At 35.2% G+C, this 27,550-nt stretch overlaps 1 protein-coding gene across 1 annotated transcript; it reads left to right on the top strand.

Annotated features, from left to right (window-relative positions):
* Window positions 1-13,685: 13,685 nt before the first annotated feature.
* LOC109816410 (omega-3 fatty acid desaturase, endoplasmic reticulum) lies at window positions 13,686-16,383 on the top strand. The gene is made up of 8 exons (XM_020381423.3): window positions 13,686-14,079; window positions 14,178-14,267; window positions 14,476-14,542; window positions 14,681-14,773; window positions 14,967-15,152; window positions 15,233-15,313; window positions 15,786-15,923; window positions 16,042-16,383. The coding sequence occupies exons 1-8, from the start codon at window positions 13,784-13,786 to the stop codon at window positions 16,231-16,233; spliced, it is 1,143 nt and encodes a 380-aa protein (XP_020237012.1). The 5' UTR covers window positions 13,686-13,783; the 3' UTR covers window positions 16,234-16,383.
* The last annotated feature ends 11,167 nt before the right edge of the window (window positions 16,384-27,550 follow it).

The raw sequence follows: 27,550 nt of genomic DNA, 5'->3' as shown, positions 1-27,550 counted from the left end.
AAAAAAATACACTGACTTTATATTAATTATTAATTTTGTAAATTTAACTGTTAGATTGAAAGTTCATACCACTTTATATGTGTATATCAAATTTTGTTAAAATTAAACAACAACAACAACTTGAAAATAATTAAAATGTTCATATTTTAGTATATTTTGAAATGAATATATTACGTTAATTTTGTTTTATAAAAATAGTATCATCTTGAATTAATATAAAATTTTGTATGTATAATTTAAGTGTAAAGAATTTTCAATCTAACGATTAAATTTACAAAATTCATATTTAATATAAAATTATTAGACAATATAATATTTAATAAAAGTTACACCGGATTATTATAACCTCTCTCCCTTTATATATATATATATATATATATATATATATATATATATATATATATATATATATATATCCTTAATTTATTCATAAGCCATTGGTACTTCTTACATTACATATTTGATGGGAAACGTGAAACACACATACATTTTACACTTAACCAAATGGATGGAAACCAAATTAAATGATGGAGACATTTTAAGTGACCAAATCACACCTTGTTTTATTGTACATGCATCAAGCACGAGTGAACCTATTCATTTTCAACAACGTAAACATCATTTTTTTTATAGAGCATTGCTATTTTGTACATGTATTTCGTAACAAATAGTAATTAATTTCCTTTTTTTTATATGATCAAGTCTCCTCCAATTTTCGTACTAGTATTTCGTGTTTGTCACGTGGGAAGATACACACATGTACTTTATACATTTTTTTTCCTATAAGTATATATAATGAAAACGAGAATATATATATATATATATATATATATATATATATATATCCTTAATTTATTCATAAGTCATTGGTACTTCTTACATTACATATTTGATGGGAAACGTGAAACACACATACATTTTACACTTAACCAAATGGATGGAAACCAAATTAAATGATGGAGACATTTTAAGTGACCAAATCACACCTTGTTTTATTGTACATGCATCAAGCACGAGTGAACCTATTCATTTTCAACAACGTAAACATCATTTTTTTATAGAGCATTGCTATTTTGTACATGTATTTCGTAACAAATAGTAATTAATTTTCTTTTTTTTATATGATCAAGTCTCCTCCAATTTTCGTACTAGTATTTCGTGTTTGTCACGTGGGAAGATACACACATGTACTTTATACATTTTTTTTCCTATAAGTATATATAATGAAAACGAGAATATATATACATATATATATATATCCTTAATTTATTCGTAAGACATTGGTACTTCTTACATTACATATTTGATGGGAAAGGTGAAACACACATACATTTTCCACTTATCCAAATGGATGGAAACCAAATTAAATGATGGAGACATTTTAAGATTTTCTGTGACCAAATCACTCCTTGTTTTATTGTAAATGCATCAAGCACGAATGTAATAAATACAAAGTCTTATTCAAATTAAATCTTCCACACACCAAAAAAAAAATCTCCAAACATATATAGCTTTTTTAATAAATACAAAGACTTATTCAAATTAAATCTTTCACGTAAGAAACACTTTCATAATAAATGCAAAGACTTATTCAAATTAAAAATAAGGTTGAGCTGGCAATTTGAATATAATTTATGAACTAATTCAACCAACTAAAAAAGTAGTTGTATTAAATTTTAAGAATGATGAATTAAATAAAATCAGGTCATTTTGGGCCGATCTATTAAGTTTGACAAGTCAAATGGTCTCAGGTCAAGTTAGTCCACAAACTTATAGACTAGTCTATTAAATTAATAATTAAAATAGTTTAAATTAATATAAATCTATAATGTGTTATAAAATGATATATTAAAATATAATAATTATATATAGAGAGAGAAGGGATCCGTTTACTCTAAGAATAAGTCTACTTAGACTTACCTCGTTCGATAACCTATTTTTTACATCAAATTTTAACAATCCAACCGTTGAATTTAAAGTTCTTAATGCAGACTTGATCTATGCATTAAGAGCTTTAAATTCAATGATTAGATCGTTAAAATTTGATATAGAACATGAGTTATTGAATGGAGTAAGTCTATGTATATGTGTGTGTGTGTGTGTTTATGCTTACAAGTTTATAGAGTTAAGGTTAGCTCTTGCGAGAGTTTCTCTGCTTCCATATCTTATTGTCACATTAATGGTTGGATTTTGTGACTTATCATCTCTGTTCTGTTAGTTGACGAAGACAAAAATGTAGTCACACTTGTACATGTGTTCACAGAGTGACAATAACGACTCACCTTCACCATTCAAACTACGGAAATACAAAGTACCACTTCAAACCTTTTTTTTATGATATGATTTTCATTACTCAACTTCTCAAATATATTTACTATTTAATAAGTTTTTTTTTTTTTTTACTTTGACATTTTTCTATCTCATTTCGATTATTATATGTTGTTTTATTGCCCGTTGTTGGTGTTGTACCTAGTTCCAACTCTTGCAAAATATTAGGTATGTTATTTTATGTTTTAAGGCTTATGTTGTGTAGACTGAGAATTGTGAATTAAATTTTGACTCATTGTTGCTTGTGAATTGAACTAAGAATTATGTTGACTTGTTGTGACATCCTCTACCTCACATGCTATAATACAATATAAAATTGAATAACCTCAATATAATAAATAAACTCAAAGTTCACACAAGTAGAGAGAATCACATTTTAACATAAACTAGACTTAGCGAAAATAACAATTACAATGGAAATACAAATCAAACTACTCAAAGTAAATAGCAAGAATCAAATCCTAACTAGTCATAACTAATTCTACTGTGTCATGTGTCCTATCAAAGCAAAACCCAACATTGAGGACTAAGTTTCATCATTGACATCCTCAACACCATGCTGATGATTAACTACAAAAATCACAAGACAACACAAAAGAAAAGAAAGTGATAAACATCTCATTCTGGCTCATGGTGCAAAAATGTAAACCGGCTAGCCAAACACAAACAATACATAAAACGTGATATAACATACATAGTTACACATCATCATATTTAACTCATTCATAGCATAGTAATCAATGATAGATATGAATATAATTCTTATGCAATGGACACGGACTATATGTTATCATGCATGTAGCGCCAGTAAAACATCACATATCACACTTATGCATTGTCGCTAGCAATACATGTAGAGTAGTCTAAGAGTACATGTCGAATCACACCCTCTGTGCACTCTCACTAGAAGGACATACTACTAAGGTTTGGTCGAGAGAGTTCAGTCACGTAAGATACATTCCTTGCTCACAAGGGTAGGACTGAGACTTCCGAACCGAGCTATCCCCAAGGTTGGTCCCAAGTTTTTGCACAAGGGACCTTCCCTGATGGTGTATTCCATATTGTACCCTACACATTTTATGCATATGATGCATGTCAAACAAACTCTATGCATTACATTCACTTGGTCCTATACCATAACACATCACACATCTTATCATATCATATCATGGCTAAGCCTCGCTTAGACTTTTCATCATATGACCCTCACAAGATCCATACACATCAAATGCATCAATGTCAAAACACATCAATCAATTTATACATAGCTCACAATTTGTCATATCAATGGTACACTCATACTACATTTTCATAATTTAATCTTCTACGATATCACATGGTCCAAACACCTTAGCTAGAATTATATAAATGCTATTAAGTTGATCTTAATTTTATTAGGAAGTTAATACAAATATTGTCTCTAACTTTTATATATGTTGACCTCAGGGGCTAAATATGCCATCTAATATTTTAAATAAATACAAAACCGCAACATTTCAACCTAAATCTGATAACCAGACCTTTATGCACTAATTTGACCATAACTTGAGTTATCTCCTTTTTAGGTGATTCCAACAACATTTGAAAGCTAGCATCCTAGGATACAACTTTCATGAAGATCACAAAACTTAATTATGCAATTTAAGTCTACTCGAAAAGCTTGCAACATATGCACGCTACATTTCACACATAAAATATGAGATTCATCTTTTAACTCACATAACTTGGTCATTCCTTAATATTTTTATGTGATTTTTGAGTTTAAAATGTAGCTCTAAATGTCTACTTTCTAATACAATAATTATAACTCAATTTCATTAGTCACACACAAATAAATACCAATATATGTTTATACCAAAAATTTTAGAATTTGACACAATTCACACCTAAACTCTTTTCTCTGAATCAAATTTGTAAGAACTTTCTATAGGTTATGTTACACTTCTAAAAGACACAATTTATACATATAACTACATACCCAATTATTTCCTTGTACAATCACAAATGCATTCCCTTAGGGTTTCCCAAGAAACTCAGAGATCTCAAATCATGCAATAATTCAAAAATTAATATTAATCATTCATTCAAGCAATTCATACAATTAATTATACATACAAGAAGAACAAAAAGTGAAACAAACACAATTGGGAAAAATCTCTCACACGTGAGCATACAACAAAGACAAGGTTGGGAGTCAATCCCATTACCCAATATACAAACCCACACTTAGAGCAAGGTTTCTCACTCCCTTTTAGTTGGATAATCTCTAGATAACGGGTGCATGACTCTGAAATATTTTCTTCATACTCGTTCTATGAATTCTAAGACGCGTACGTGAAAATAGAGGCGTAAGAGGATTTGATTAGAAAACTATTCTTTTAAAAACCATAACCTTCCCTTAACCCTCCTTTAATTAAAACATTTAACTACAATTATATATTATAATGCAAATATTAATTTATATAACATATATTATGAAATTTACATTCAATGTTTTATTTTATATATACTTATAATAATTTTGACATGTTAATATAAAGTACATTATTAACTAGAATATTAAATAAAAAAACTATTATTTAAATGATTTTTAGAAAAGCATGAGAGTAATTATAATTTTAAAAATATTATACATTTTAATAAAAGTAACTATGTAAATAAAAAATAATTTTATATTGTATAATCAAAATTATATTTTTAAATTTAAATATTAAAATATTAAATTAATACATATCTTCTAAAAATATATATATAATTTTAATAAAACAGAAATTTTGTTACTCAAATATAATTATATAATATTTTATTATTATATATTAAATACAAAGCATATATAATAATGATATCTGATTTATTATTAGGATGTGCACCAAACATCGAGCATGATTAAAGTTTATTTACTTTTATCCCATTCTACACTCATATTTTATCTTGTTTTGATGTGCACTAAAACATTGAGTCCTTAAAATTTTGGCATAAGACCAAAGAAATACAATTAATATGTCTTATTTTATATATATTTTATGTAATTTTCTAATATATTCTTAAACTTTTAGATTTTTATCCATAAAATAAGTATTAAAAAGAAAAACATATTATTTAAAAAAAATGAATTAATAATAATTAATGATATAATAAAAAATATTAAATATTACAAATAAATAAATAAAAACATCAAAACGTAAGACAAAATAGAACAAAGAGTATAAGTAAGGAATATTTATTATTTAGACTCACATATTATTATTAAGTTATATATAATTTGAATGAAATGAAATATATTTGAGTGTTTCTTTCGCATGACTTTTAATCACATACAAGTGTCTGATTCATGATAACATTGTATGCCTATCTGTTGTTTGGACTTAGAAGGGGTGTAACTACCCTACCTGAGTTTAATGCCGCTGATACTCATGTTTTTCGTGTGACGATAGATTATGGGTTGTAGTTTAATTACCATTTTTTTTTAAATCAAAACCCTTGTCAAACTAATAATTAAAGATATTAAGAGGTGAATTGAATTGAAATCTTCAAAGATAAATTTAATATAATTTTTTAGAATTTAATAAATTTTAAAAAAAATTTATAAAAATATTATGACTTTTAAGATTTTCTTAAAGAACTTTTAAAACATGGATTCTAATCAAAATTTTATAATTCAGATTTTTTTAATTAATATTTCTTCATATATTATATGAGTCATTCATACATTGATATATTCTCTTTTATGCATTTGAATCTTAATAATATATTTAAAATTATGGTCTTCATTTTTTTTTAATAAAGATAGGAAATATTACAAAGATGATCGCAATGAGGATTGAACCTAAATCTCCATGTTTCTAACTACCTCAACCCCTTCCCACCCAACCACTAGGCTAAAAATTATGGTCTTCATTGACGAATAGCATTGATGTGAGACCCCTATCTTTTCTTTTCCCATTCCACCCTTCCCCACTCTAACTCTCTTTCACTCTTACTCACTTTCCTACCCTTGCTGCCTTGGTTCCGTTTTTCCTGGATTCTTGGGTGTAGGTGCTGATTTGGTGTTAGAAGCTAGTTGAAGTTCTCATTCCTCCGTTGTTCTCCGTTCAAGCTTCATTTCTGCTCGTTCTTCTTTGTCTTCTCGTCCCGAAGCTCGGATTTCTTCTACCGAGGTAAGGGAAGCTAGTTATCTTGCTGTTTTGGTTGGGAATGAGTCTTAGATATTCATTTGCTGCTTGTTGATGGATGATCTTGGGCTGAGATTGCTGAAAAATGATGAATTGGGGTTTTCGGGTTTTGTGGGGTTTTGAAGAAATTTTGGGTTTTTCTTGTTTTATGGTTGCATGTGAAAAAGGTTGGTGTTTTTGAATTCTTGGTTGAAAATGTGGTACTTTGGCTGGAATGCATGTGGTTTTTCTGTTGATTCTCGTAGGGTTTTTGGCAAAATTTTGAACTTGGATGGGTTGCTATTGAGCCTTGCGCTGAGCGCGTTCTTCGCGCCGGGCGCGAGACCACCTGGGGGCTTCCTTTTGACAATCCCGCCGGGCGCAAAGATGTGTGCGCGGGCGAGCTTGAGAAGGTGAGCCTCTGGTTGGCCCACGCTAGGCGGGTCAGGAATCGCGCCGAGCGCGCAGGCAACATTTTGGGTGGTGGTTCTGCGCTGAGCGCAACCCTGGTTACGCTGGGCGCGAGACTCCTTGGGAGTCTCTGCCAGGAGGGCGCTGGGCGCAATTCAAATTGTGTTGGGCGTGAGACCAAGGGGAGGTCTCTGCCTTCCCTGCGCTGGGCGCGGGTCCAGGCACGTTGGGCGCGTGGGACTCCATGGAGTCTCTGCCTGGAAAGCGCTAGGCACAATTCTCAATTGCGCCAGGTGCATGAGGGGCCACGTCGGGCGCGAGCAGTCTTGCGCTGGGCGTGTTGGCCCCTGATGCTCTCTGTTTGAGCTGCGCTGGGCGCGACCTTGGGTGCGCCGGGCGCGTAGAAGAATGTTGAATTGATATGCTTTTATTCGTTAAACTTTGCTGAAAATGATGATTATGATGTGCTGAATAAATGTTAATGCTGTGCTGAGCTGGCTGTTATTGATGAATTTAAATGCTGTATTATATGATTTTGCTGTGCTCTAGAATGATGAGCTGAGGTGTGAGTAGTAGGCTGTGTTGAATACTACCTAGTTGTGTTGTATGCTGTTTTGTTGTGCTGTGCTGTATAATTTCGGAGCTGTATGCTGTTCTAGCCGCTATGTCGGTGCTGTTATAGCCACTATTGTGGTGCTGTTCTAGCCGCTATGTCGGTGCTGTTATAGCCACTATTGTGGTGCTGTTCTAGCCGCTATGTCGGTGCTGTTAGCCACTATTGTGGTGCTGTTATAGCCGCTGAGCGATGCTGATATTGCTAAATTGTTGTGGTGTAGTATATGCTGTGCGAGTGTGCTGATAGCTGTAGATGTTTCTATTCACATATTTATATAGGTATGTTGATTTCTTTACACTAGCTTACCCTTGTTGTCTCCTTGATGTTTGGACTGCAATGATCATACTTTGTATGGGAGCAGAGCAGGGATAGGTTGGTGGTTGGCGATAGGTCTGTAGCGGGCTGATGAAGCTGATCTGTTTTAGACATTTTGTTGTTTTAGCTACTGGTGTAGTAGCTTTGATGTATTTTGTTGTACACTCTAACTCTAGTCGGATTGGAACCTTGTATATACATATATTCTAGATCCTATATTATATGCTTGTTCTATCTGTCTGGTGTTTCCGGTGTGTTGTGCCGTGTGTAGTGACTAGCTGGGTCGTTACAATTGAAGATGACGCTTCATCAACTAATTTAATTAGAAATTCATCGGAACGACATTCTTTGAGAAAAAAGTTACGTTACATGTTAATACAAGTTCAACTTATATCTTAAATAGATATAGAGGTCATGACTTAAAAAATATAAAGTGTGATTTAATAGTTAAATATCTTCTCAATCACATTTCTTAAGAATGTATGACATAAATTGAAATTTTCATTTTTATTTGAGGGTCATTACCATAACTTCAAAAGTCTTTTTAATATATGTTTCAAAAATTTATATTTTAATATTAAATTGTATTAAAAATAAGTAGTTAAATTTAAATAATTTAAAAATTTTAACAATGGATAATATTTAATAACACGAAAATCATCTAAAATATTTAATAATTAAAAAAATAAAAATTAATAAATTATATATCAATTGATATATATATATATATATATATATATATATATATATATAAATAAAGATAGGGAAGAAGAAGAAGATGAAGAAAAGGTAAATGAGAGATATGAATAAAAAGAGAAAGAGAGAGAGAGAAGCAAGAAAGACGATAAAGAAAAAGAAAAAAAAAGAATATGAGAAGAAAAGGAAAAAAAGATAAATGAGATAGATGAATAAAGTGAAAATGAGACAATGGAAAAAAGAAGAAAAGAAAAATAAAATATGAGAAAGAAACAAGAAAAATGAGATAAAAGATTTAAGAGAGAGAAAAAGAAAGGAAGTAGAAATAAAAGGTAAAAATAAAAAGTCATGCAAAATTTTAAAAGTTTTGGTGAGTGTATTATATGTAAATTATACTAAAAATCTCACAAAATTCAATATTGAAAATAATTCATTGAAATTTTTATATTTTTTAATAGCAACAATTTTTTTTTTAAGTAAAAAAAGTCTTGATTGAATACCACCATATTTTGACTGATTCTTAAAAAAAGCCTCAATCCTAAACTCTTAAAAAAAATACCCATTATCTTGATTGAATAACATAACTTTTTATTTAAAAAATTATTGAATAACACAAAACTTTTATTTTTATAATAAAAAAATCTTTTAAAATATATTGAAATCATAATCTAATACACGTCCTAATTTATGAATCATTAGTTTAACCACAATTGAATTTGTCAAAATTCATAACAAATAAATATTTTATTATATAAAATTATAAACAATGAAAGAGTTTTTCTCAGAAACAAAAGAAAATGAAAAATCAGCCAAAATGAAAGATATTTTTGGTCAATTATTTTGGTTTAGAAAAGGTTAAAACATATTATAAATAATATTTAATAATAATTAATTATTGATTAAAATTATACCTAACCACTAATTATGTATTAATTAGATACAAATCTTATTATATAAAGTTATTAATTATTAATTAAAATTATACCTAACTATTTTGAAAGATAATTTAATTAAAATAAATTTATTTAGTATGTAATTTTAAATGTTATTTTCATGAGTAAATCAAAGAAACTTATATTTAACTTTCTTCCCTTTTTATCCTCAATAATTTTCTTGAACTTTTTTTTGTACCATTTTAATTTATAAATCATTTTATTATCATATCTTTCTGTCACTCTTATTATAAAAACTCTTTTTATGTCATTTTATATTTATCAACTAATTTTATTAAATATTTAAATTCAATATATATATATATATATATAAGAAATGTTATATTTAATGACATACAAAAAATGTCACTATAGGTACAATATATGTAAGTATATGTCTATTTGACATATAGTTACATGCAATTTTAATGTTAATTTTAAATGATATTTAACAACATATTTTGTGTGTCACTATAGTTTATATCCATATTTTTTTAATAATATACTAACATATATTACAATTATTATGTGGGTAAAAGTAATTTTTAGTGATATATATAATGTTATTATAGGATATATGTCACTGTATGACAATTTTATTGTAGTGATATATATATATATATATATATATCTGTTAGATTGAAAGTTCATATCTCTTAGATCATATATGTCAAATTTTGTTAAAATTGAACAACTTGAAGGTAATCAAAGTGTTCATATTTTAGTATATTTTAAAATGTATATATTACGTCAATTTTGTTTTATAAGAATGAAGTATCAAATCATCTTAAATTAATATAAAATTTGACATGTATGATCTAACAGATATGAACTTTCAATCTAACGGTTGAATTTTCAAAATTTACGTTTAATATAAAGTTATTGAGCGGTGTAACACTTAGTAAAAGTTACACCGGTGTCGTTTGAACCCTCCTCGTATATATATATATATATATATATATATATATATATATATATATATATATATATATATATATATATATATATATATATATATCCATTTTTTTTAATCTTAACTCATAAGCTTTCAATTAACATATACGTCAAATTTTACCGAGTATACTCAAATTACGTCATATGTAAAAGTCCGCTATAAAATAATATTACTAACAATTTGAAAGATTAGTTTAGAAGTCAACTATGACTGAATTTGGTATAAAGGTGCATGTTATGTTATTAAAAATATTATATATATCTAAAGTTCATTCATTTTGCCTATTCAAAAGGCATGAAACTGAAGCTGAAAATGAGGTAAAGTTGAAAAAAGCCGTAGAAGAATATGAATGGGAAAAAGGTAACAAGTACAAGTATTTGGAAGGAATAAGCTAGTAGGTGTATTAACCATATATACTACTATTAGTGAAATGCAAATTAATTAACCTTGTAAATGTAATACTGTAACGAGCATAAGGCTAAGGAGGGGAACCATCCCTCAAAAGCCGGCCCAAGAGGTTGGAGAACCTCCCGCCTTATAAGGCCTCCCTGGTAAGGAGACCTCCCCGATGTGGGACTTGTTACATTAACACCCCCTTCGAAAGCCAGCGTCCTCGATGGCTGCACTCCACGGTACTTCACTCATCGGCACTTCACTCGGCCCTTGCCGGTCAGAACCCTCCGATGGTCAGAACCCTCCGTGGGTAGCCCTTCTCGATTTGGCTGGCTCTCAATGAAAGCACCATTGTAACGAGCATAAGGCTAAGGAGGGGAACCATCCCTCAAAAGCCGGCCCAAGAGGTTGGAGAACCTCCCGCCTTATAAGGACTCCTTGGTGAGGAGACCTCCCCGATGTGGGACTTGTTACAATACCACCCCCTTCGAAAGCCAGCGTCCTCGATGGCTGCACTCCACGGTACTTCACTCACCGGCACTTCACTCGGCCTTCTTGCCGGTCAGAACCCTCCGATGGTCAGAACCCTCCGTGGGTAGCCCTTCTCGATTTGGCTGGCTCTCAATGAAAGCACCATTGTAACGAGCATAAGGCTAAGGAGGGGAACCATCCCTCAAAAGCCGGCCCAAGAGGTTGGAGAACCTCCCGCCTTATAAGGCCTCCCTGGTAAGGAGACCTCCCCGATGTGGGACTTGTTACATTAACACCCCCTTCGAAAGCCAGCGTCCTCGATGGCTGCACTCCACGGTACTTCACTCATCGGCACTTCACTCGGCCCTTGCCGGTCAGAACCCTCCGATGGTCAGAACCCTCCGTGGGTAGCCCTTATGCTCGTTAGCCTCCAACCTCTTGGGAGGTTCTCCAACCTCTTGGGCCGGCTTTTGAGGGATGGTTCCCCTCCTTAGCCTTATGCTCGTTACAATGGTGCTTTCATTGAGAGCCAGCCAAATCGAGAAGGGCTACCCACGGAGGGTTCTGACCATCGGAGGGTTCTGACCGGCAAGAAGGCCGAGTGAAGTGCCGGTGAGTGAAGTACCGTGGAGTGCAGCCATCGAGGACGCTGGCTTTCGAAGGGGGTGGTAATGTAACAAGTCCCACATCGGGGAGGTCTCCTCACCAAGGAGTCCTTATAAGGCGGGAGGTTCTCCAACCTCTTGGGCCGGCTTTTGAGGGATGGTTCCCCTCCTTAGCCTTATGCTCGTTACAAATACTCTGATACTCATGCAGATTTAGCATTCATCTTCAAGGAAGTCCAGTTATCATGGTTACATTGGCCACTTTTTAAGAGAAAAATTCATTTGAAACAATATAATTTTTTTTATCACTTAATTAATCTGGTTATATATTCAAAATTGACCTCATGAATTATAATTAAAAATGATTTAAATTTGAATTATTTTATTTTATTAGGATACAGTAAATAATTTTTTTAAAATATAATAAATATTATAAAACTATTTTAAAATGTCAAAACTCTTTCTAGAAGTCATATTAGTAGTATAGTTATATCGTTCATCAGAATGCGAAAATCACAAGTCCAAGTCATAAATTAATAATAAAAATTCCAAAATTTCCAGGTACACATCATGAACTAATATAAAAGACTCTAGGTACACCTTTCTCAAAATTTAAATATATTTTTGGTATTTAAAAATTAATTTTTATTTTAGTTCCTATTAAAAATTATTTTATTTTTGTTCGCTTATTAAAGACTAAAAGTATATAGGATATATTTTATTTATATTTTAAATTTTTTTTCTGTTTTGAAATAAAAAAATATGTCATATATTAATTATATTTTCATCCTAAATATATTATTTTAGTAAAATTTTTGTTTTTTATGTGAAAACTTATATATATATAGCCTAGTGGTTAGGTGAGGAGGGGTTGGGGTAGTTAGAATCATGAGGACCTAGGTTCAATTCTCACTACGACTATCTTTATAATCTTTCCTATCTTTACAAAAATATATATATATATATATATATATAAATATATATTTTTTACTATATATATATATAGTTAATCATTCATACACTGTCAATGTAAAGTTTTTTACACTGACAGTCAATCATATTTTTTAAATTATTTTATTTTATTTTATTTTTAGTTCATTAAATAAGCAAGTGACATGACACTATTAACTCATATAATTGTATATCTCTGTGAATACATTTAAAGTATAATTTTTTTAATACCGGCCCAAATTAAGCATCTTCAAAAATTACTATATTTACTCATTATGAACGAGATAATCAATAAACCACATGTCACCATATTCAAAGAGTCACGAAATAGATAACTTAAACATGCAAAAAAAAAACAAGTAACTCAAAAAGAAAAAGTAGTATAATAATTAAAATAAAAACTGAAGTCCTTTTTAAATTCACTTCTTTGACTACGTAATCCGAAAGTGGTGAACAAAATAAGGCTTTTTATATTTTTGTTATTAAGAGCATCTACGTTATTAAGAAATAACATCCACAAATTTTCTGTCTAATTTGATATGTATTCGAAATCATCACGACTTAAACAAGTGATATAAATTAAATTTGATGCATCCAAAACAACTTCTTGTTTCAATGTTTCCATAATTAGTAATTTAGTATATATATCTTAACATCCTTGATTGGTGTAACCAAGGCATTAAGGACACATATATCTGAACAGCGATAGAACATAGATTCATAAAGCAAAACAAATAAAGGGTATAAAAGTAAATGAATTAATTAAAGTATAATTGGTGTTATTTTTATTATTAATTATTAATATTGTTACTGTTACTTTTTAGTGTTGTATATATATGAGCCCATGTGTCCATCTGAAAGAATTCATCAACATCTGGCTCTACACTGGTGTTATATAAACAGCTAGAATCCCTCTCCATAACAAAAACATTGTAAGGGAGAGAGACATTAAGGCCAAAATGGTTCAGGTTCTGTCTCTGCAACATGTTGGTAATGGGGCAGTTCTAGAGGATCAAACATGTTTTGATCCAAGTGCTCCACCACCCTTTAAGATTGCAGATATCAGAGCAGCAATTCCCAAGCATTGTTGGGAGAAGAATCCATGGAGGTCTGTGAGTTATGTTGTGAGGGATGTGTTCATAGTCTTTGCATTGCTCTATGCTGCAATTCGATTCAATACCTGGCTCTTCTGGCCTCTCTATTGGCCTGCTCAAGGCACCATGTTTTGGGCCCTTTTTGTCCTTGGACATGATTGGTATGCTAATTAATTTATTATATTATGACTCTTTTTTTTTTTTTTTTTTTTTCATATGTTCAATGCTAATTAATTAATTCCATGCATTTGTTGAACAGTGGCCATGGAAGTTTTTCAAACAGTCTCAAGTTGAATAGCCTGGTGGGCCACATCTTGCATTCCTCAATTCTTGTACCATACCATGGATGGTTCGTTTCTTTTCCCAACTTTTTCTTCTTCATTTTGCTTATTAAAAACATATTTAGATTCAGGTCAATCTTTAAGATATGAATCGGTCAAAGTAACAATTAATTGTTTATGCGTAAATTCTCAAGTGATCCTTGTTTGGAATGTGGAATCTTTAATTAATCTGATTTGATAACACCCTAACCATTTCATAATTCACGGGTTTTGAAGGAGGATTAGCCATAGGACTCACCACCAAAACCATGGACATGTGGAGAATGATGAATCATGGGTTCCGGTATGAGTATGCTTTGTTTTTCATTTTTAATTTTAATTTGAATAATCTGTGGTTAGATTTGGTTGGTCCAATTGAAGAGAAAGGGGAATCTAGAGATGTGAGGGGGTTCATGATTGTGTCTTTGTGACTTTATGTCAGCTGACAGAGAAGGTTTACAAGAGCCTAGACAACATGACAAGAATGCTGAGATTCACTGTTCCTTTCCCCGTCTTTGCATACCCTTTTTATTTGGTGAGAGCCTCTTTTTCCAGAATCACACCATTATTTTATTTTGCTATATACAGAATCATTCCTCTCAATTTCTTTATTCCTAGTATCTAACGTAATAACCTCACCTTGAATTTTGAACCATTCTATGCACATTCAATTCACAATTAAATTTTTTTATATGAACTATGAACCATTTTTTTTTTCTTTCTTTCAGTGGGGTAGAAGCCCTGGAAAAGAAGGTTCTCACTTCAGCCCCTACAGCAACTTGTTCTCCCCTGGTGAGAGAAAAGATGTGGCGACTTCAACTCTGTGTTGGAGCATCATGCTATGTGTTCTTGTCTATCTATCAATCGTAATGGGTCCAATTTTTATGTTCAAGCTCTATGGGGTACCCTATTTGGTAATCTCACTCTGACACACTCTTCACAATTAATTATGAACACATGTCCAATTTTTATTCACTTTTTCAAACATGTGTAGATCTTCGTCATGTGGCTGGACTTCGTCACGTACTTGCATCATCATGGTTACAGTCAGAAACTACCGTGGTACCGTGGCAAGGTAACATTAGTGCAACCTCATTTTTTTTATCTTCAATACCGAAAATTAACCCGAGTCCAAAGGATTGCATGTTTGATACAATTTATTTTTTAATTAAATTTTAAGAGATTTTTAAAAAGTCCAAGATTAATCGAATATCAAGAAAGCAGTTAGATCTACGTTTTTACTTACTTTAACGTCGAACTCATGAGTCATGACCCTATTCTCCTCCTTTAACTATTTTCACCAACTTTATATATTTTAATGATTAAAACCTCAACAGTTAATTTTTTAATAGTTATTACTTATTATCTTACTTTACTTTCTAACGTACACCCTTTTCACTTTAGGAAAGAAATATTGATAATTTACTCTTTCTAACATCTTTTTTTAGTTTGGCTGATCTATTTAGTTAATTAATCACAATAATTTTATAATTTTAATTAATAAAAAGTGTGTCAAACATTATATTTTGTTTCATGTAATTTGACAGGAATGGAGTTATCTAAGAGGTGGTCTTACAACCATAGATCGTGATTACGGTTGGATCAACAACATTCACCATGACATTGGCACCCATGTCATTCATCACCTTTTCCCTCAAATTCCGCATTATCATTTGGTAGAAGCGGTATTTTCTCATCTATTTCACACCCCACATTCTAAAAATTCACACATTAATTAATTTTCTTCTTCTATGATCCTAAATTGACCCATTTTATTTATTTATTTATTTACTTTTACTATAGACTAATTCAGCAAAAGCAGTGCTTGGAAAGTATTATCGTGAGCCTCAGAAATCTGGGCCAGTGCCAGTCCATTTGGTGAAGTACTTGCTTCACAGCATAAGTCAGGATCACTTCGTTAGCGACTCTGGAGACATTGTGTACTACCAGACTGATCCTGAGCTCCGCAAAGATTCTTGGACCAAATCCAACTAAAGTTTTGAAGCTACCTAGTTTCACCAGTTTCACATTAGAATAATATTATTGCTAATGTAGCTTAATCAGAATATTGTTACCTACTCATGAAATCAATTAGGTCATGCTTTCATCAACTATATCTTAGAAATGAGAATCTATCTTTCAATATACCCCCATCAATTGTGTGCATATATTGGAAACACAAGAATCACGTCGCTTTCGCTCAAAAATTACACCCACAAAGCCCAACCAGATTAGTATACACCTTAGCTAATTAATGGTTTGGTTTTAAAGAGAAAAGTAAGAGTAATGCGATAAAATGATATACATATATATAAAATTAAAAATTTCAACCTTTTGAAAGTAACAATTATTAGAGGGAATTAATTTTACTCTTTGAAGTGTGTCTTGCTCCTTAGAAAGGAAGGGAAGAGTACTGTAATCAAAATTTCTTTTCCAATTCCATAATATGTTCAGAATGTTAACCCAACACTTTTCGACGTTGTGGTTTTGACAGTACAAAAGACAGATGTTGTGAAATGACGTTATAACTAACGTAGTACTGCATGTCTGCATCAAGCACTGCCACAAATCACGTTACAGACTTACAGCAATGTCACTTTTATTTCAATCACACAAAGTGATTGAAGGTTGGGATACCAAATACTGTTTTAGGGAACATGTAGAATGTATAAGATCATGGAGTTCATTTGAATATAAGATATGGTTACAGTTAAACATAACTGAAATCCTTTACTTACTCCTAGCTAATATATGTTTGGTTCAAAAAAGGAATTCAAAGAAATTAAAAGGGAAAAGGAATAAAATGGTTGTTAGATTATTTTAGAAGAAAGATATTTTTTTTTCTTATTTAATTGTATCTATACTAATGATAAAGAGAATAACAACTCATTTCATGTACATATTTTTTAAACAATTTTATGCTTATAACTATGTCTCTAACCACTCTTTCTATCATTTTTTTATTATTTAGTTTTTATTCTTTCTCCTTTTTTACTTCTTCAAAACTAAAAACCACTCTTACAATTACAACTATCTAAAAATGGCTCACAGCTCAAATTCTTTTATTATTAATTGCTCACTTTTATATGGAGACACATAGTAAATTTTTTATGCTAGCTAGTAAAAAATAAAAGAAAAGTAAAAATAAAATAAAAGATAATTTTGTGTTTTTATTACACAAAGAAGATTTTTCCTCTTCATTCCATTAAAAACTGGATTAATTATATATACCTTTGGATATTTTATTTATTTATTCCATCTTTCCCTTTTAAAAAACGTACCAAAGGGTGGAACTGATGCTTTTTTTGTCTCTCCTCTTTCCTTTCTTTCTCATTCTTTGTTTTAAAAAAAAAAAACAAAAACAAAAAAAAAGCACAATAGTAACGACAAAATGTTGCAGAAAGAGGGTTACCTTTCAGGCCCATAAATAGTGCTATTAGTGGAGATGATTAGTTACTATAGCAAACCCCATTTTCATTAATTGATCTGCATTTTTTTTATTCTAATTTTAGTTTTCCTTCGTCACACAGGTTGGTATCTTATGTCTTTACAAACTTTACGAAGAAATACTTAATTAAATTCTTAAAAAAACTATTCAACCTGGTTTAGTTCTTAAAGAAAAATTATCAAATAATCCTTTAAGATTATTAATGCGAGACATTTTAGTCCTTCAATTCATTGAATATATTTATTCTTGAAGGACTAAAAAATAGTCAGTTATATAGAGATAAAAGTTCCTAATTTTTTTTTCAAGGATTAGAATTGGGTATTCACCAAAAATTAACCACTATACTTCTGGTTCTCCCAAGACTAATAATGTTAATTACTTTCATGGGTGGCCTAGTTGTCAGGGATATAATTAAAGATCGATATATTCTTGCAAATTTGGGTAAGACAAAGATCACATGTTCAGAGCTAATTAAGGATATATCCTGGGAGGGATTGATCACACTGTCAGTGTCTCCATGTTTAATTTTTATATAAAAAGAAAAAAATTTAAATGTTGATTTTTTTTAAATCAGGCTAATTCCTATCATGAGTGATTATTTTAATAATCAATTAATTTATAAAAATAATTAACCAATTATTATTATAATTGATTATAATTAAAATAAAATGTTATTTGAATAAGTTGGTTGAAAAATGATTTTAAGATATTTAATTTCATTTAGATACAACTAAAAAAATCAATTTTATGTAGTAAATTAGTCTAAAAATGAAAGTTATTGTGAAATAATTTTAAATTTTAAATTTCTAACTTCATGAAAATAGTTTATTTTCTAAAAAAAAATTATTTACAAATTTATAATGTAATTTCAAATATATATCTTTTTTGGTGGATAGATTTTATCTATAAAAAATAAAAAATATATATATAAAAAAAGTAAACAGCTGAATTGAGAGATTTTAATCTTTCTCACGGATCTAGATTTTCTTGTGCGACATTTCTATTTACTAAAATTTGCACCTTAATAATAGAGAAAGAATTTAACTAATAGTAATACTAAAAAAAAATTATAAAAAAAAAAAAGAGTTTTTGACCATGAAAATTTTCTTGGAAAAAATCCAGATAAAAATTTGGATCGCGAGAATCCATTTCGGTATGACAACAGAAAAAGTGTGACCGATTCCGCGTTTGGAGAGAATCTCGACACATTGACACTGCTTTCTTTTTGCATTCATGTAAAGTTAATGTTGTTCTAACGCAAAGGGAAGAGGAGGATTGAAACAGACAACTAAATAATTATTTTTAATACTCTCATTCTATTTTAGATGTTTTAAATATGTTCCGGCCAAAAGGTGGACTAGAATTTTTTCCTAGATCGTGCTTCAAAGCCAGAACATTCAAAAGTGTAATCTGTCTTCTCAACTCTAGGGTTTTGGGTTTTATGGTACGTCGTTCACGGGCCTCTTGGCCCCGAGAATGACGGAATTTCCCTAACCGTTCTTATCTTGATGGTGCGGGGTAAAAGGGGATAAGTCTAGTCGGGTTCTGACCAACTGGGTCTGCGCCGAGGACCCAGTCGGGTTAATGCCGAGTAGCCTCCTTAGTCATTATAGGCGAGAGGAGTCGAGTTCCCCAGGTCGAGTCGAGTCATGACCGACTAGGTCTGTGCTGAGCTCTCGATCGGGTTAGTGCCGAGTAGGCATGGTCGCCCTACTGCCGAATAGAGGTGGAGGTCGGATTTCGACCTGGACGGCACACTTGCCTTCTAGCCCTGAGTCGAGAAGGCGAGAGGGCTTGTGGCCTGATACACTAGTCGGGAATACCCGAGAAGAAAGCCTAATCGGATTTTGACCTGGACAGTACACTTGCCTTCCAGCCTTGAGCCTGTAAGGCGAGAAGGCTTGTAACCGGGAAGCCTGGTCGGGTATTGTCCGAGCTGAAGGTCAACTCGGAGTTCGACCTGGACGGTACACTTGCCTTCCAGCCTTGAGCTTGTAAGGCGAGAAGGCTTGTAGCCGGGTAACCTGGTCGGGTATTGTCCGAGCAGAAGGTCAAGTCGGATTTTGATCTAGACGGTACAGCCTCCACGGCCATGGGCCGAGAATAGGTGTCGGGAGAACGCCGAGAATCAAGTCGTCACGTGGGACCGTGGTTTCCCGGAACCCTAAAAGAGGTGTCTTTTCACCTTACTCGAGAAAGGACATGCATTTATTGCAAGGCCGGCGTCGCAGAGGTGTGAGTAATGATTGTGCCACGTGGCGGAACGTATTGTTCAAGTTAATGGTGTGGGACCCCCCCTTTGGTCTCTTGGGCTTAGGGTCGCAACGTTCCACGCGCGCTGTGACCCTTGGGTTCTCCCCCCCACACGCGATCGTTGGTCTCTTATAAATAGGGGTGACCTTCATTTTTTTTAACTCATTTGCCTTTCTTTCTGTTTGCACTCTCTTCTCCGGTGAGATCCTCTGCTTCGCTTTGAACTGCGGTGGTGCGCAGTGGTGTACGGCGTTTTGGTGGCCTTTGTTAAGTGAAAAGGAGTTGTTTTTGTGTCTTTAGGTACGCCTATCTAACCCCCTTTGGCCTTTCTTGTTTATAGAGAGCCCTTAGTTCCCCTTTTAAGTCCAAATCTGCTTATGCCATGGAGGCCATAAGTTATGGGGATATGTATAAGTGGGTTAAAGGTGATGTGCTTCGTTGCACATCTTTAATGAATTCGTGGGCCGAAATGGATAGTTTTGGTAGGGAGCATGTGGTGTGCATTGAGGATAATGTGCTTGTTTGTGAGCCTTGTGTGGACGGGGAACCTGTGTGTGTTAGGGGTGATGCTACTGAAACTTTTACATTTTGCTATGCAACTTTAATTTCTAAACTTAGGGTTAGGTGGCCACTTTCTGATTTCCAAAAGGGGGTCCTGAGCGCCTTGAATGTGGCACCTACTCAATTGCACCCCAATAGTTGGGCATTTGTCCGAGCTTTTGAAGTTTTATGTGGGGGTCTCGGTATAATACCGACTACAGAGAAGTTTTTTTATTTCTTCGAAAGTCATGTCAATAAACGCAGTGGTTGGGTGTCCGTCCATGGGGTATCAGGTCGGGGAATTTTGACCCTTTTTCAATCGTCCTATAAGGACTTCAAGAAATCTTATTTTCGAGTTCGTTGTACGCCTGGCAACGAGGACTTATTTAAAGGGTATCCCTTGTACTGGAACGAGAAAACTAACCCCTGTGGTGGGTTAAGTCCCGAGAAGGTTCCTGAGAATGATCAAGAGGATGTTAGGAAACTTGAGGAGTTGAAAACGGTTTTCAACACCGCCAAAATCTTAGATTTAGAAAGTAGGCCCCATGAATTGAAAATATATATAGGTAATCGGTCCCTCGCCGATCACCCTTTGTATGTTATTGTGATGCTTTATTTTTACGCTAGAACGTAATTCTTATTTGATTATTGTGCAGATAAGATGGCGAGTATGAGCAATTGGGAATTGGCCAAGCTCTGGAAGCAACAGAAAGCTTCCCAAGTTGCTGGGGTCGGCGAATCGGCGACCGAGAAGGGTGTGGAGACCGAGAGGCCTGTGACTGTGGCTAGGGGTGTTGGCGAATCCTCCCACAAGCGTCGGCGCGAGGGCGAGAAATCTGTCTCGGTAGTGAACCTGGAAACAGTGGTAGCCACCGAGGTTGACAAGGGTGATACCGAGGTCCAATCTACTGAAAGGACTATTAGTGCTTGCCTCGGCGAAAACTGGGATCCAGTGGATCATGGCCACAAGCGTAGCACCGTCGCGTCGTTTTGGGATGAGAAGTTCAACCATGCTGCTCATATTCGCTGCACCGACTTGCTCGACGGCGATAAGGGGGACTTGGAGAAAATGAGTTCATTCTCCATTGCTAAAGGGATCGAATCATTGTCTAATCGCCTCTCTGCTCTTTCACTTGTTAACGAAGATAAGATCCGCGGGTTGGTGCGGGAAACTAAGTTGCAAGGAAAAAGGATCTTGTCCCTCGAGGAGAGCTGGGCCAAGAGCAAAGCCGATTTTAAGTGGGTATCTAATGAACGAGACAAATTGCTTGAGGCTCGACATGGTTTTGACGAGGAGAAGAAGGCTTGGGCTTCCGAGAAGTCGTCCCTTGAGGAAGAATTAGAGGGGGTTCGACTAGCTCGAGACAACAATGCGGATGCAGCGCAAGTCTTCGAGAACGATTTGGCCTTGGCAAAGTCTGAGATTGAAAAGTTGCAGGCCGACCTTGAAGCTGCTAAGATGGATGCGCTGAAGAAGTTCGTGCAGGGTTTCGATGCCACGACGACTCAAGTGAAATTTCTGCACAGCGATCTGGACCTTGGAGGTGTCGGTTATTTTAAAGAAATTGTGAACGGGGAGTTGGTGAATCCTCCTGAAGATGATTGATGATGTTTATGTAGTCTTCTACCTTTGTGATCCTCGAGTGTTTTGTACGAGGTGATGCTTATGTTGGAACTTCTATGCTTTCCTATTTGTAGGTTGTTGAACTGGATGTTTGAAATTTAATATTTCCTTTTTTACTTCGCTCTAATTCTTCTCTACGATTCTAAGCAATAAATCAATTTAGAACTAGATTTGAATTTCCTACTAAAGAATCGAAAACTTTCCAAGTTAAAATTCCGATCCATATACCGTTCTAGGAAATTTTCTGAGTTAAAAATGATACTTCACTAATCTAATTGGTAAAATTCCGATCCATATAACATGGTAGAAAATTTTCTAAGTTAAAAATGATACTTCGCGAAACCACTCGGTAAAATTCCGATCCATATATAACATGCTAGAAAATTTTCCGAGTGAAAAATGATACTTCACAAATCTAATCGGTAAAATTCCGATCCATATGACATGCTAGAAAATTTTCTAAGTTAAAAATGATACTTCGCGAAACCAATCGGTAAAATTCCAATCCATATATAACATGCTAGAAAATTTTCCGAGTGAAAAATTATACTTCACAAATCTAATCGGTAAAATTCCGATCCATATGACATGCTAGAAAATTATCTAAGTTAAAAATGATACTTCGCGAATCTAATCGGTAAAATTCCGATCCATATAACATGGTAGAAAATTTTCTAAGTTAAAAATGAAACTTCGCGAAACCACTCGGTAAAATTCCGATCCATTTATAACATGCTAGAAAATTTTCCGAGTGAAAAATGATACTTCACAAATCTAATCGGTAAAATTCCGATCCATATGACATGCTAGAAAATTTTCTAAGTTAAAAATGATACTTCGCGAAACCACTCGGTAAAATTCCGATCCATATATAACATGCTAGAAAATTTTCCGAGTGAAAAATGATACTTCACAAATCTAATCGATAAAATTCCGATCCATATGACATGCTAGAAAATTTTCTAAGTTAAAAATGATACTTCGCGAAACCACTCGGTAAAATTCCGACTATATGACATTAGAACTTAAGCATATAATACGAATAAAATATTTCTAAGGTTGGAACGAATTTTGACCATATAATGTGATTGTCCAAATGCCGACTAAAATATTGAGAAAAATTCTAAGTTATTGAAAAGAACTTAAACAAAATGATCGCCCATATGCCGAATTGAAATATTGAAAAAATATTTCTTTTGTTAACCAAAGGAAGCTCAACCGTCTATTCGGTCAAATGCCGATTCGAATATGGATTTGAAGAAAGAAGTTTGTTCTGAGCCATCATCTGAATGAACGGATCGTCCAAATTTTGACTTGTCTGTCTTGAACCGTCAAAATTCTGACTAACGATGGTGGATAACGTGTATCAAGTTAAGAATCGACTTGAACCACATAAACTGTCTTCGAGTTATTTATACTCGCCCAGTCGGACTTTTGCCGACAATCACGAGTTTGTCTTTGAGTTATTTAAACTTGCCCAGTCAGACTTTTGCCGACAATCACGAGTTTGTCTTCGAGTTATTTATACTCGCCCAGTCGGACTTTTGCCGACAATCACGAGTTTGTCTTCGAGTTATTTATACTCGCCCAGTCAGAATTTTACCGACAACGAGTTTGTCTTCGAGTTATTTATACTCGCCCAGTCAGACTTTTACCGACAATCACGAGTTTGTCTTCGAGTTATTTATACTCGCCCAATCGGATTTTTACCGATCAATCACGAGTTTGTCTTCGAGTTATTTATACTCGCCCAGTCGAACTTTTTCCGACAATCACGAGTTTGTCTTCGAGTTATTTATACTCGCCCAGTCGGACTTTTGCCGACAATCACGAGTTTGTCTTCGAGTTATTTATACTCGCCCAGTCGGATTTTTACCGATCAATCACGAGTTTGTCTTCGAGTTATTTATACTCGCCCAGTCAGACTTTTGCCGACAATCACGAGTTTGTCTTCGAGTTATTTATACTCGCCCAGTCAGACTTTTGCCGACAATCACGAGTTTGTCTTCGAGTTATTTATACTCGCCCAGTCAGATTTTTACCGATCAATCACGAGTTTGTCTTCGAGTTATTTATACTCGCCCAGTCAGACTTTTACCGACAATCACGAGTTTGTCTTCGAGTTATTTATACTCGCCCAGTCAGACTTTTGCCGACAATCACGAGTTTGTCTTCGAGTTATTTATACTCGCCCAGTCAGACTTTTGCCGACAATCACGAGTTTGTCTTCGAGTTATTTATACTCGCCTAGTCGGATTTTTACCGACAATCACGAGTTTGTGTGCCTTTAAAATAACATATGTTAGGAGTCATGATAGAAAACAGTGAGATGACATTTTATTGGAATTGAAAGATCGGTGCCTCATTAAAAACCTTCTCAGCAAAAACCCCTCATATTTTTACGAGGACAAAATACTAAGTTAGGAAAAGAGTGCACCTAATACAAATGGATAAAGAGACTAGCTATAGTAAAAACGCAAACTTGCAGCGTTCCACGTTCTTGGTATCATGCCTCCATCCAAGGTCCTCAGTCGGTAAGCCCCTTTGCCGACCACGTCATCAATTTTGTAGGGGCCGACCCACTTAGGTGATAACTTGTTCCTCATTTGTGTTAGCTGAGCCCGCTTCAAAACGAGGTCTCCCACAACGAAGTCTCTCGGAACGACCTTTGTGTTGTACTTGAAAGCCGCTCTTCTATGGGCTGCCACTTGGTTTATCCTTGCTCTCTCCCTTGTTTCGGCGATCAGGTCCAAGTCTACTCGTCTACCTTGGTCGGATTCCTCTTCAGAAAAAGTTGTGGTACGCACTGAGGGTTCCGCGATTTCAATCGGGATCATGGCATCTGTTCCATACACCAAATTGAATGGAGTGTCCCGGGTCGATGAATGAACTGTTGTGTGGTATGACCATAGAACCCGGGGAAGCTCCTCTACCCATGAAGCGCCTGAGTCTTGGACACGCTTCTTTAGCCCGACGAGGATTATCTTGTTGGCCGACTCTGCCTGACCGTTAGATTGGGGATGCTCGACTGAAGTGAACGTCATTCAGATTTCGACCCCGCGACAGAATTCGCAGACTCTCGTACTTGCAAATTGTGTGCCGTTATCCGACACGATCACCTGAGGAACCCCGTATCTGCATACTATGCTCTTCCATAAGAACGCCTTTACCTTCTCCGCTGAAATGGTCGCCACGGGCTCCGCTTCGATCCATTTGTTGAAGTAGTCCACTGCCACTAACAAGAACTTCAGCTGCCTTATAGCTATCGGAAACGGGCCGAGGATGTCAATACCCCACTTGTTGAATGGCCAAAGAGACAGAATTGAGTGGAGTCGTTCAGCTGGGGAATGGTGCAGGGTACCATGCCTTTGGCATCCATCACATTTCTGGACCCAATTGACACAATCATTTCTCAGACTCGGCCAAAAATAGCCTGCCCTCGCCACTTTGTATACTAATGCTCGTCCCTCGATGTGACTTCCACACATTCCACCGTGTATCTCCTCCATCACTCTTTGCGCTTGTGACATGGTCAAGCACCTTAAAAGGGGAGAGCTGAAGCCTCTTCGATACAACCTCTCGTTGATAACCACGAATATGGCTGACTCCCTCTGTATCAATGAGGCCTCTTTCTTGTCTTCTGGCAATTCCCCCCGAGTCAGGTACGCAATGTAGGGTCCCATCCATGAGTCAAGTTCCTCTTGGATGAAGAGAACATTCCCCTGTGGCTCGTTAATACTCGGCTGTGTTAAGGTCTCTTGGATGACCGACCGAGTGGCTCCCGGCTTCTTCGTGCTGGCCAGCTTGGAGAGCAGATCGGCCCTCAAGTTTTGCTCCCGCGGAACGTGGTTGAGCGAGAACTCTCGGAAATTCTCCGATAGAAGCTTAACTTTTTCCAAGTATTTGGCTAGTTGAGGGTCCTTCACTTGGAAAGTGCCCGCTACCTGCCCGGTGATCAACTGTGAATCGCTTCTAGCCGATAGACTTGTTGCCCCCATCTCCTTTGCCAGACTCATCCCCGCTAGCAATGCCTCATACTCGGCTTGGTTGTTGCTTGCTCGGAACTCAAAACGTAGTGACTGTTCTAATAGTATTCCTCCCGGTCCCTCTAAGACTATCCCGGCTCCACTTCCTCCTAGATTTGAAGCACCGTCCACCGATAGAATCCACTGGGTTTCGGTGATTGCGCCTTCCTCGGCTGGAGGGGTCAATTCTATCAGGAAGTCGGCTAATGCTTGAGCTTTGATTGCTCCTCTCGGTTCATACTTGATGGCGAACTCTGATAACTCGACTGACCACTTCATCATTCGGCCAGCCAGATCGGGTTTTTGTAGTACTTGGCGAATCGGATAGTCTGTCCGGATGACAACCTCATGACTCTGGAAATAATGTCTCAATTTCCTCGCCGTTATCAGTATTGCTAGGGCTAGCTTTTCAATCCTCTGGTATCTCGTCTCGGCTCCCTGTAATACCCTACTTACAAAATAGATAGGAGCTTGGGAGCCTTCCCGCTCTTGTACAAGAACGGAACTGACTGCTCGGGCGGAGGCCGATATATAGATTAGCAACGGGAGGTTCAGTCTCGGCTTTGTTAGAATCGGGGGCGACGCTAGGGATTCTTTGAGCTCCGTGAAAGCTTCTTCACACTCGGCTGTCCAAGCAAAACGGTCATTCTTTTTCAGACACTGGAAGAGGGGCAAAGCTTTATCTGTCGATCGAGACAGAAATCGGGATAGCGACGCCATTCTTCCAGTTAGCTATTGGACTTCCTTTACGGTGGATGGGCTCCTCATGTTGATGATGTTCGAACACTTGTCAGGGTTCGCCTCAATGCCGCGGTGAGTCAGCAGGAAACCGAGGAACTTTCCCGCCTGGACACCGAAAGAGCACTTCTCAGGATTCAGTTTGAGTTGGTACTTGCCAATGGTGTCGAACAATTTCTGCAAGTCGCCAAAGAGCCGACTGACGCTTTCCGACTTCACCACCATGTCATCTACATAAGCTTCCACATTCCGCCCTAGCTGATTCACAAGGACTTTGTCCATCAGTCGCTGATAAGTCGCCCCTGCGTTCTTCAGACCGAACGGCATAACCCTGTAGCAGAAATTGGCTTGATCGGCTATAAAAGCGGTCTTGTCCTCGTCTGCGGGATGCATTCGGATTTGGTTGTACCCCGAGTAGGCATCCATGAAGCTTAGCAACTTGTATCCCAATGCCCCATCCACCAGGCAGTCTATGTTCGGTAGCGGGTACGAGTCTTTTGGGCAGGCCTTGTTAAGGTCGGTGAAGTCCGCACACATTCTCCACTTCCCGCTGCTCTTGCGCACCATGACTACGTTTGCCAACCAGGTCGGATATTGGATTTCTCGGACGTGTCCTGCCATCACTAACTTCTGCGTCTCTTCCGCGATAGCTCTTCGTTTTTCCTCGCCAAACTTCCTTCTCTT

The sequence above is a fragment of the Cajanus cajan genome, chromosome 3 (assembly GCF_000230855.2).
Source record: "Cajanus cajan strain Asha chromosome 3, NIPB_CcT2T_4, whole genome shotgun sequence".
Lineage (NCBI taxonomy): Eukaryota > Viridiplantae > Streptophyta > Magnoliopsida > Fabales > Fabaceae > Cajanus > Cajanus cajan.
The sequence above is the reverse complement of the archived record's forward strand: the minus strand, read 5'-3'. Positions and strand labels throughout refer to the sequence as shown.

Bases quoted from the DNA above. Each gene is read 5' to 3' on its own strand.
- LOC109816410 (XM_020381423.3), top strand. From the start codon at position 13,784: ATGGTTCAGGTTCTGTCTCTGCAACATGTTGGTAATGGGGCAGTTCTA. The intron at 14,080-14,177 runs GTATGCTAATTA...TTTGTTGAACAG, and splicing joins TTTGTCCTTGGACATGATTG to TGGCCATGGAAGTTTTTCAA. The intron at 14,268-14,475 runs GTTCGTTTCTTT...CGGGTTTTGAAG, and splicing joins CTTGTACCATACCATGGATG to GAGGATTAGCCATAGGACTC.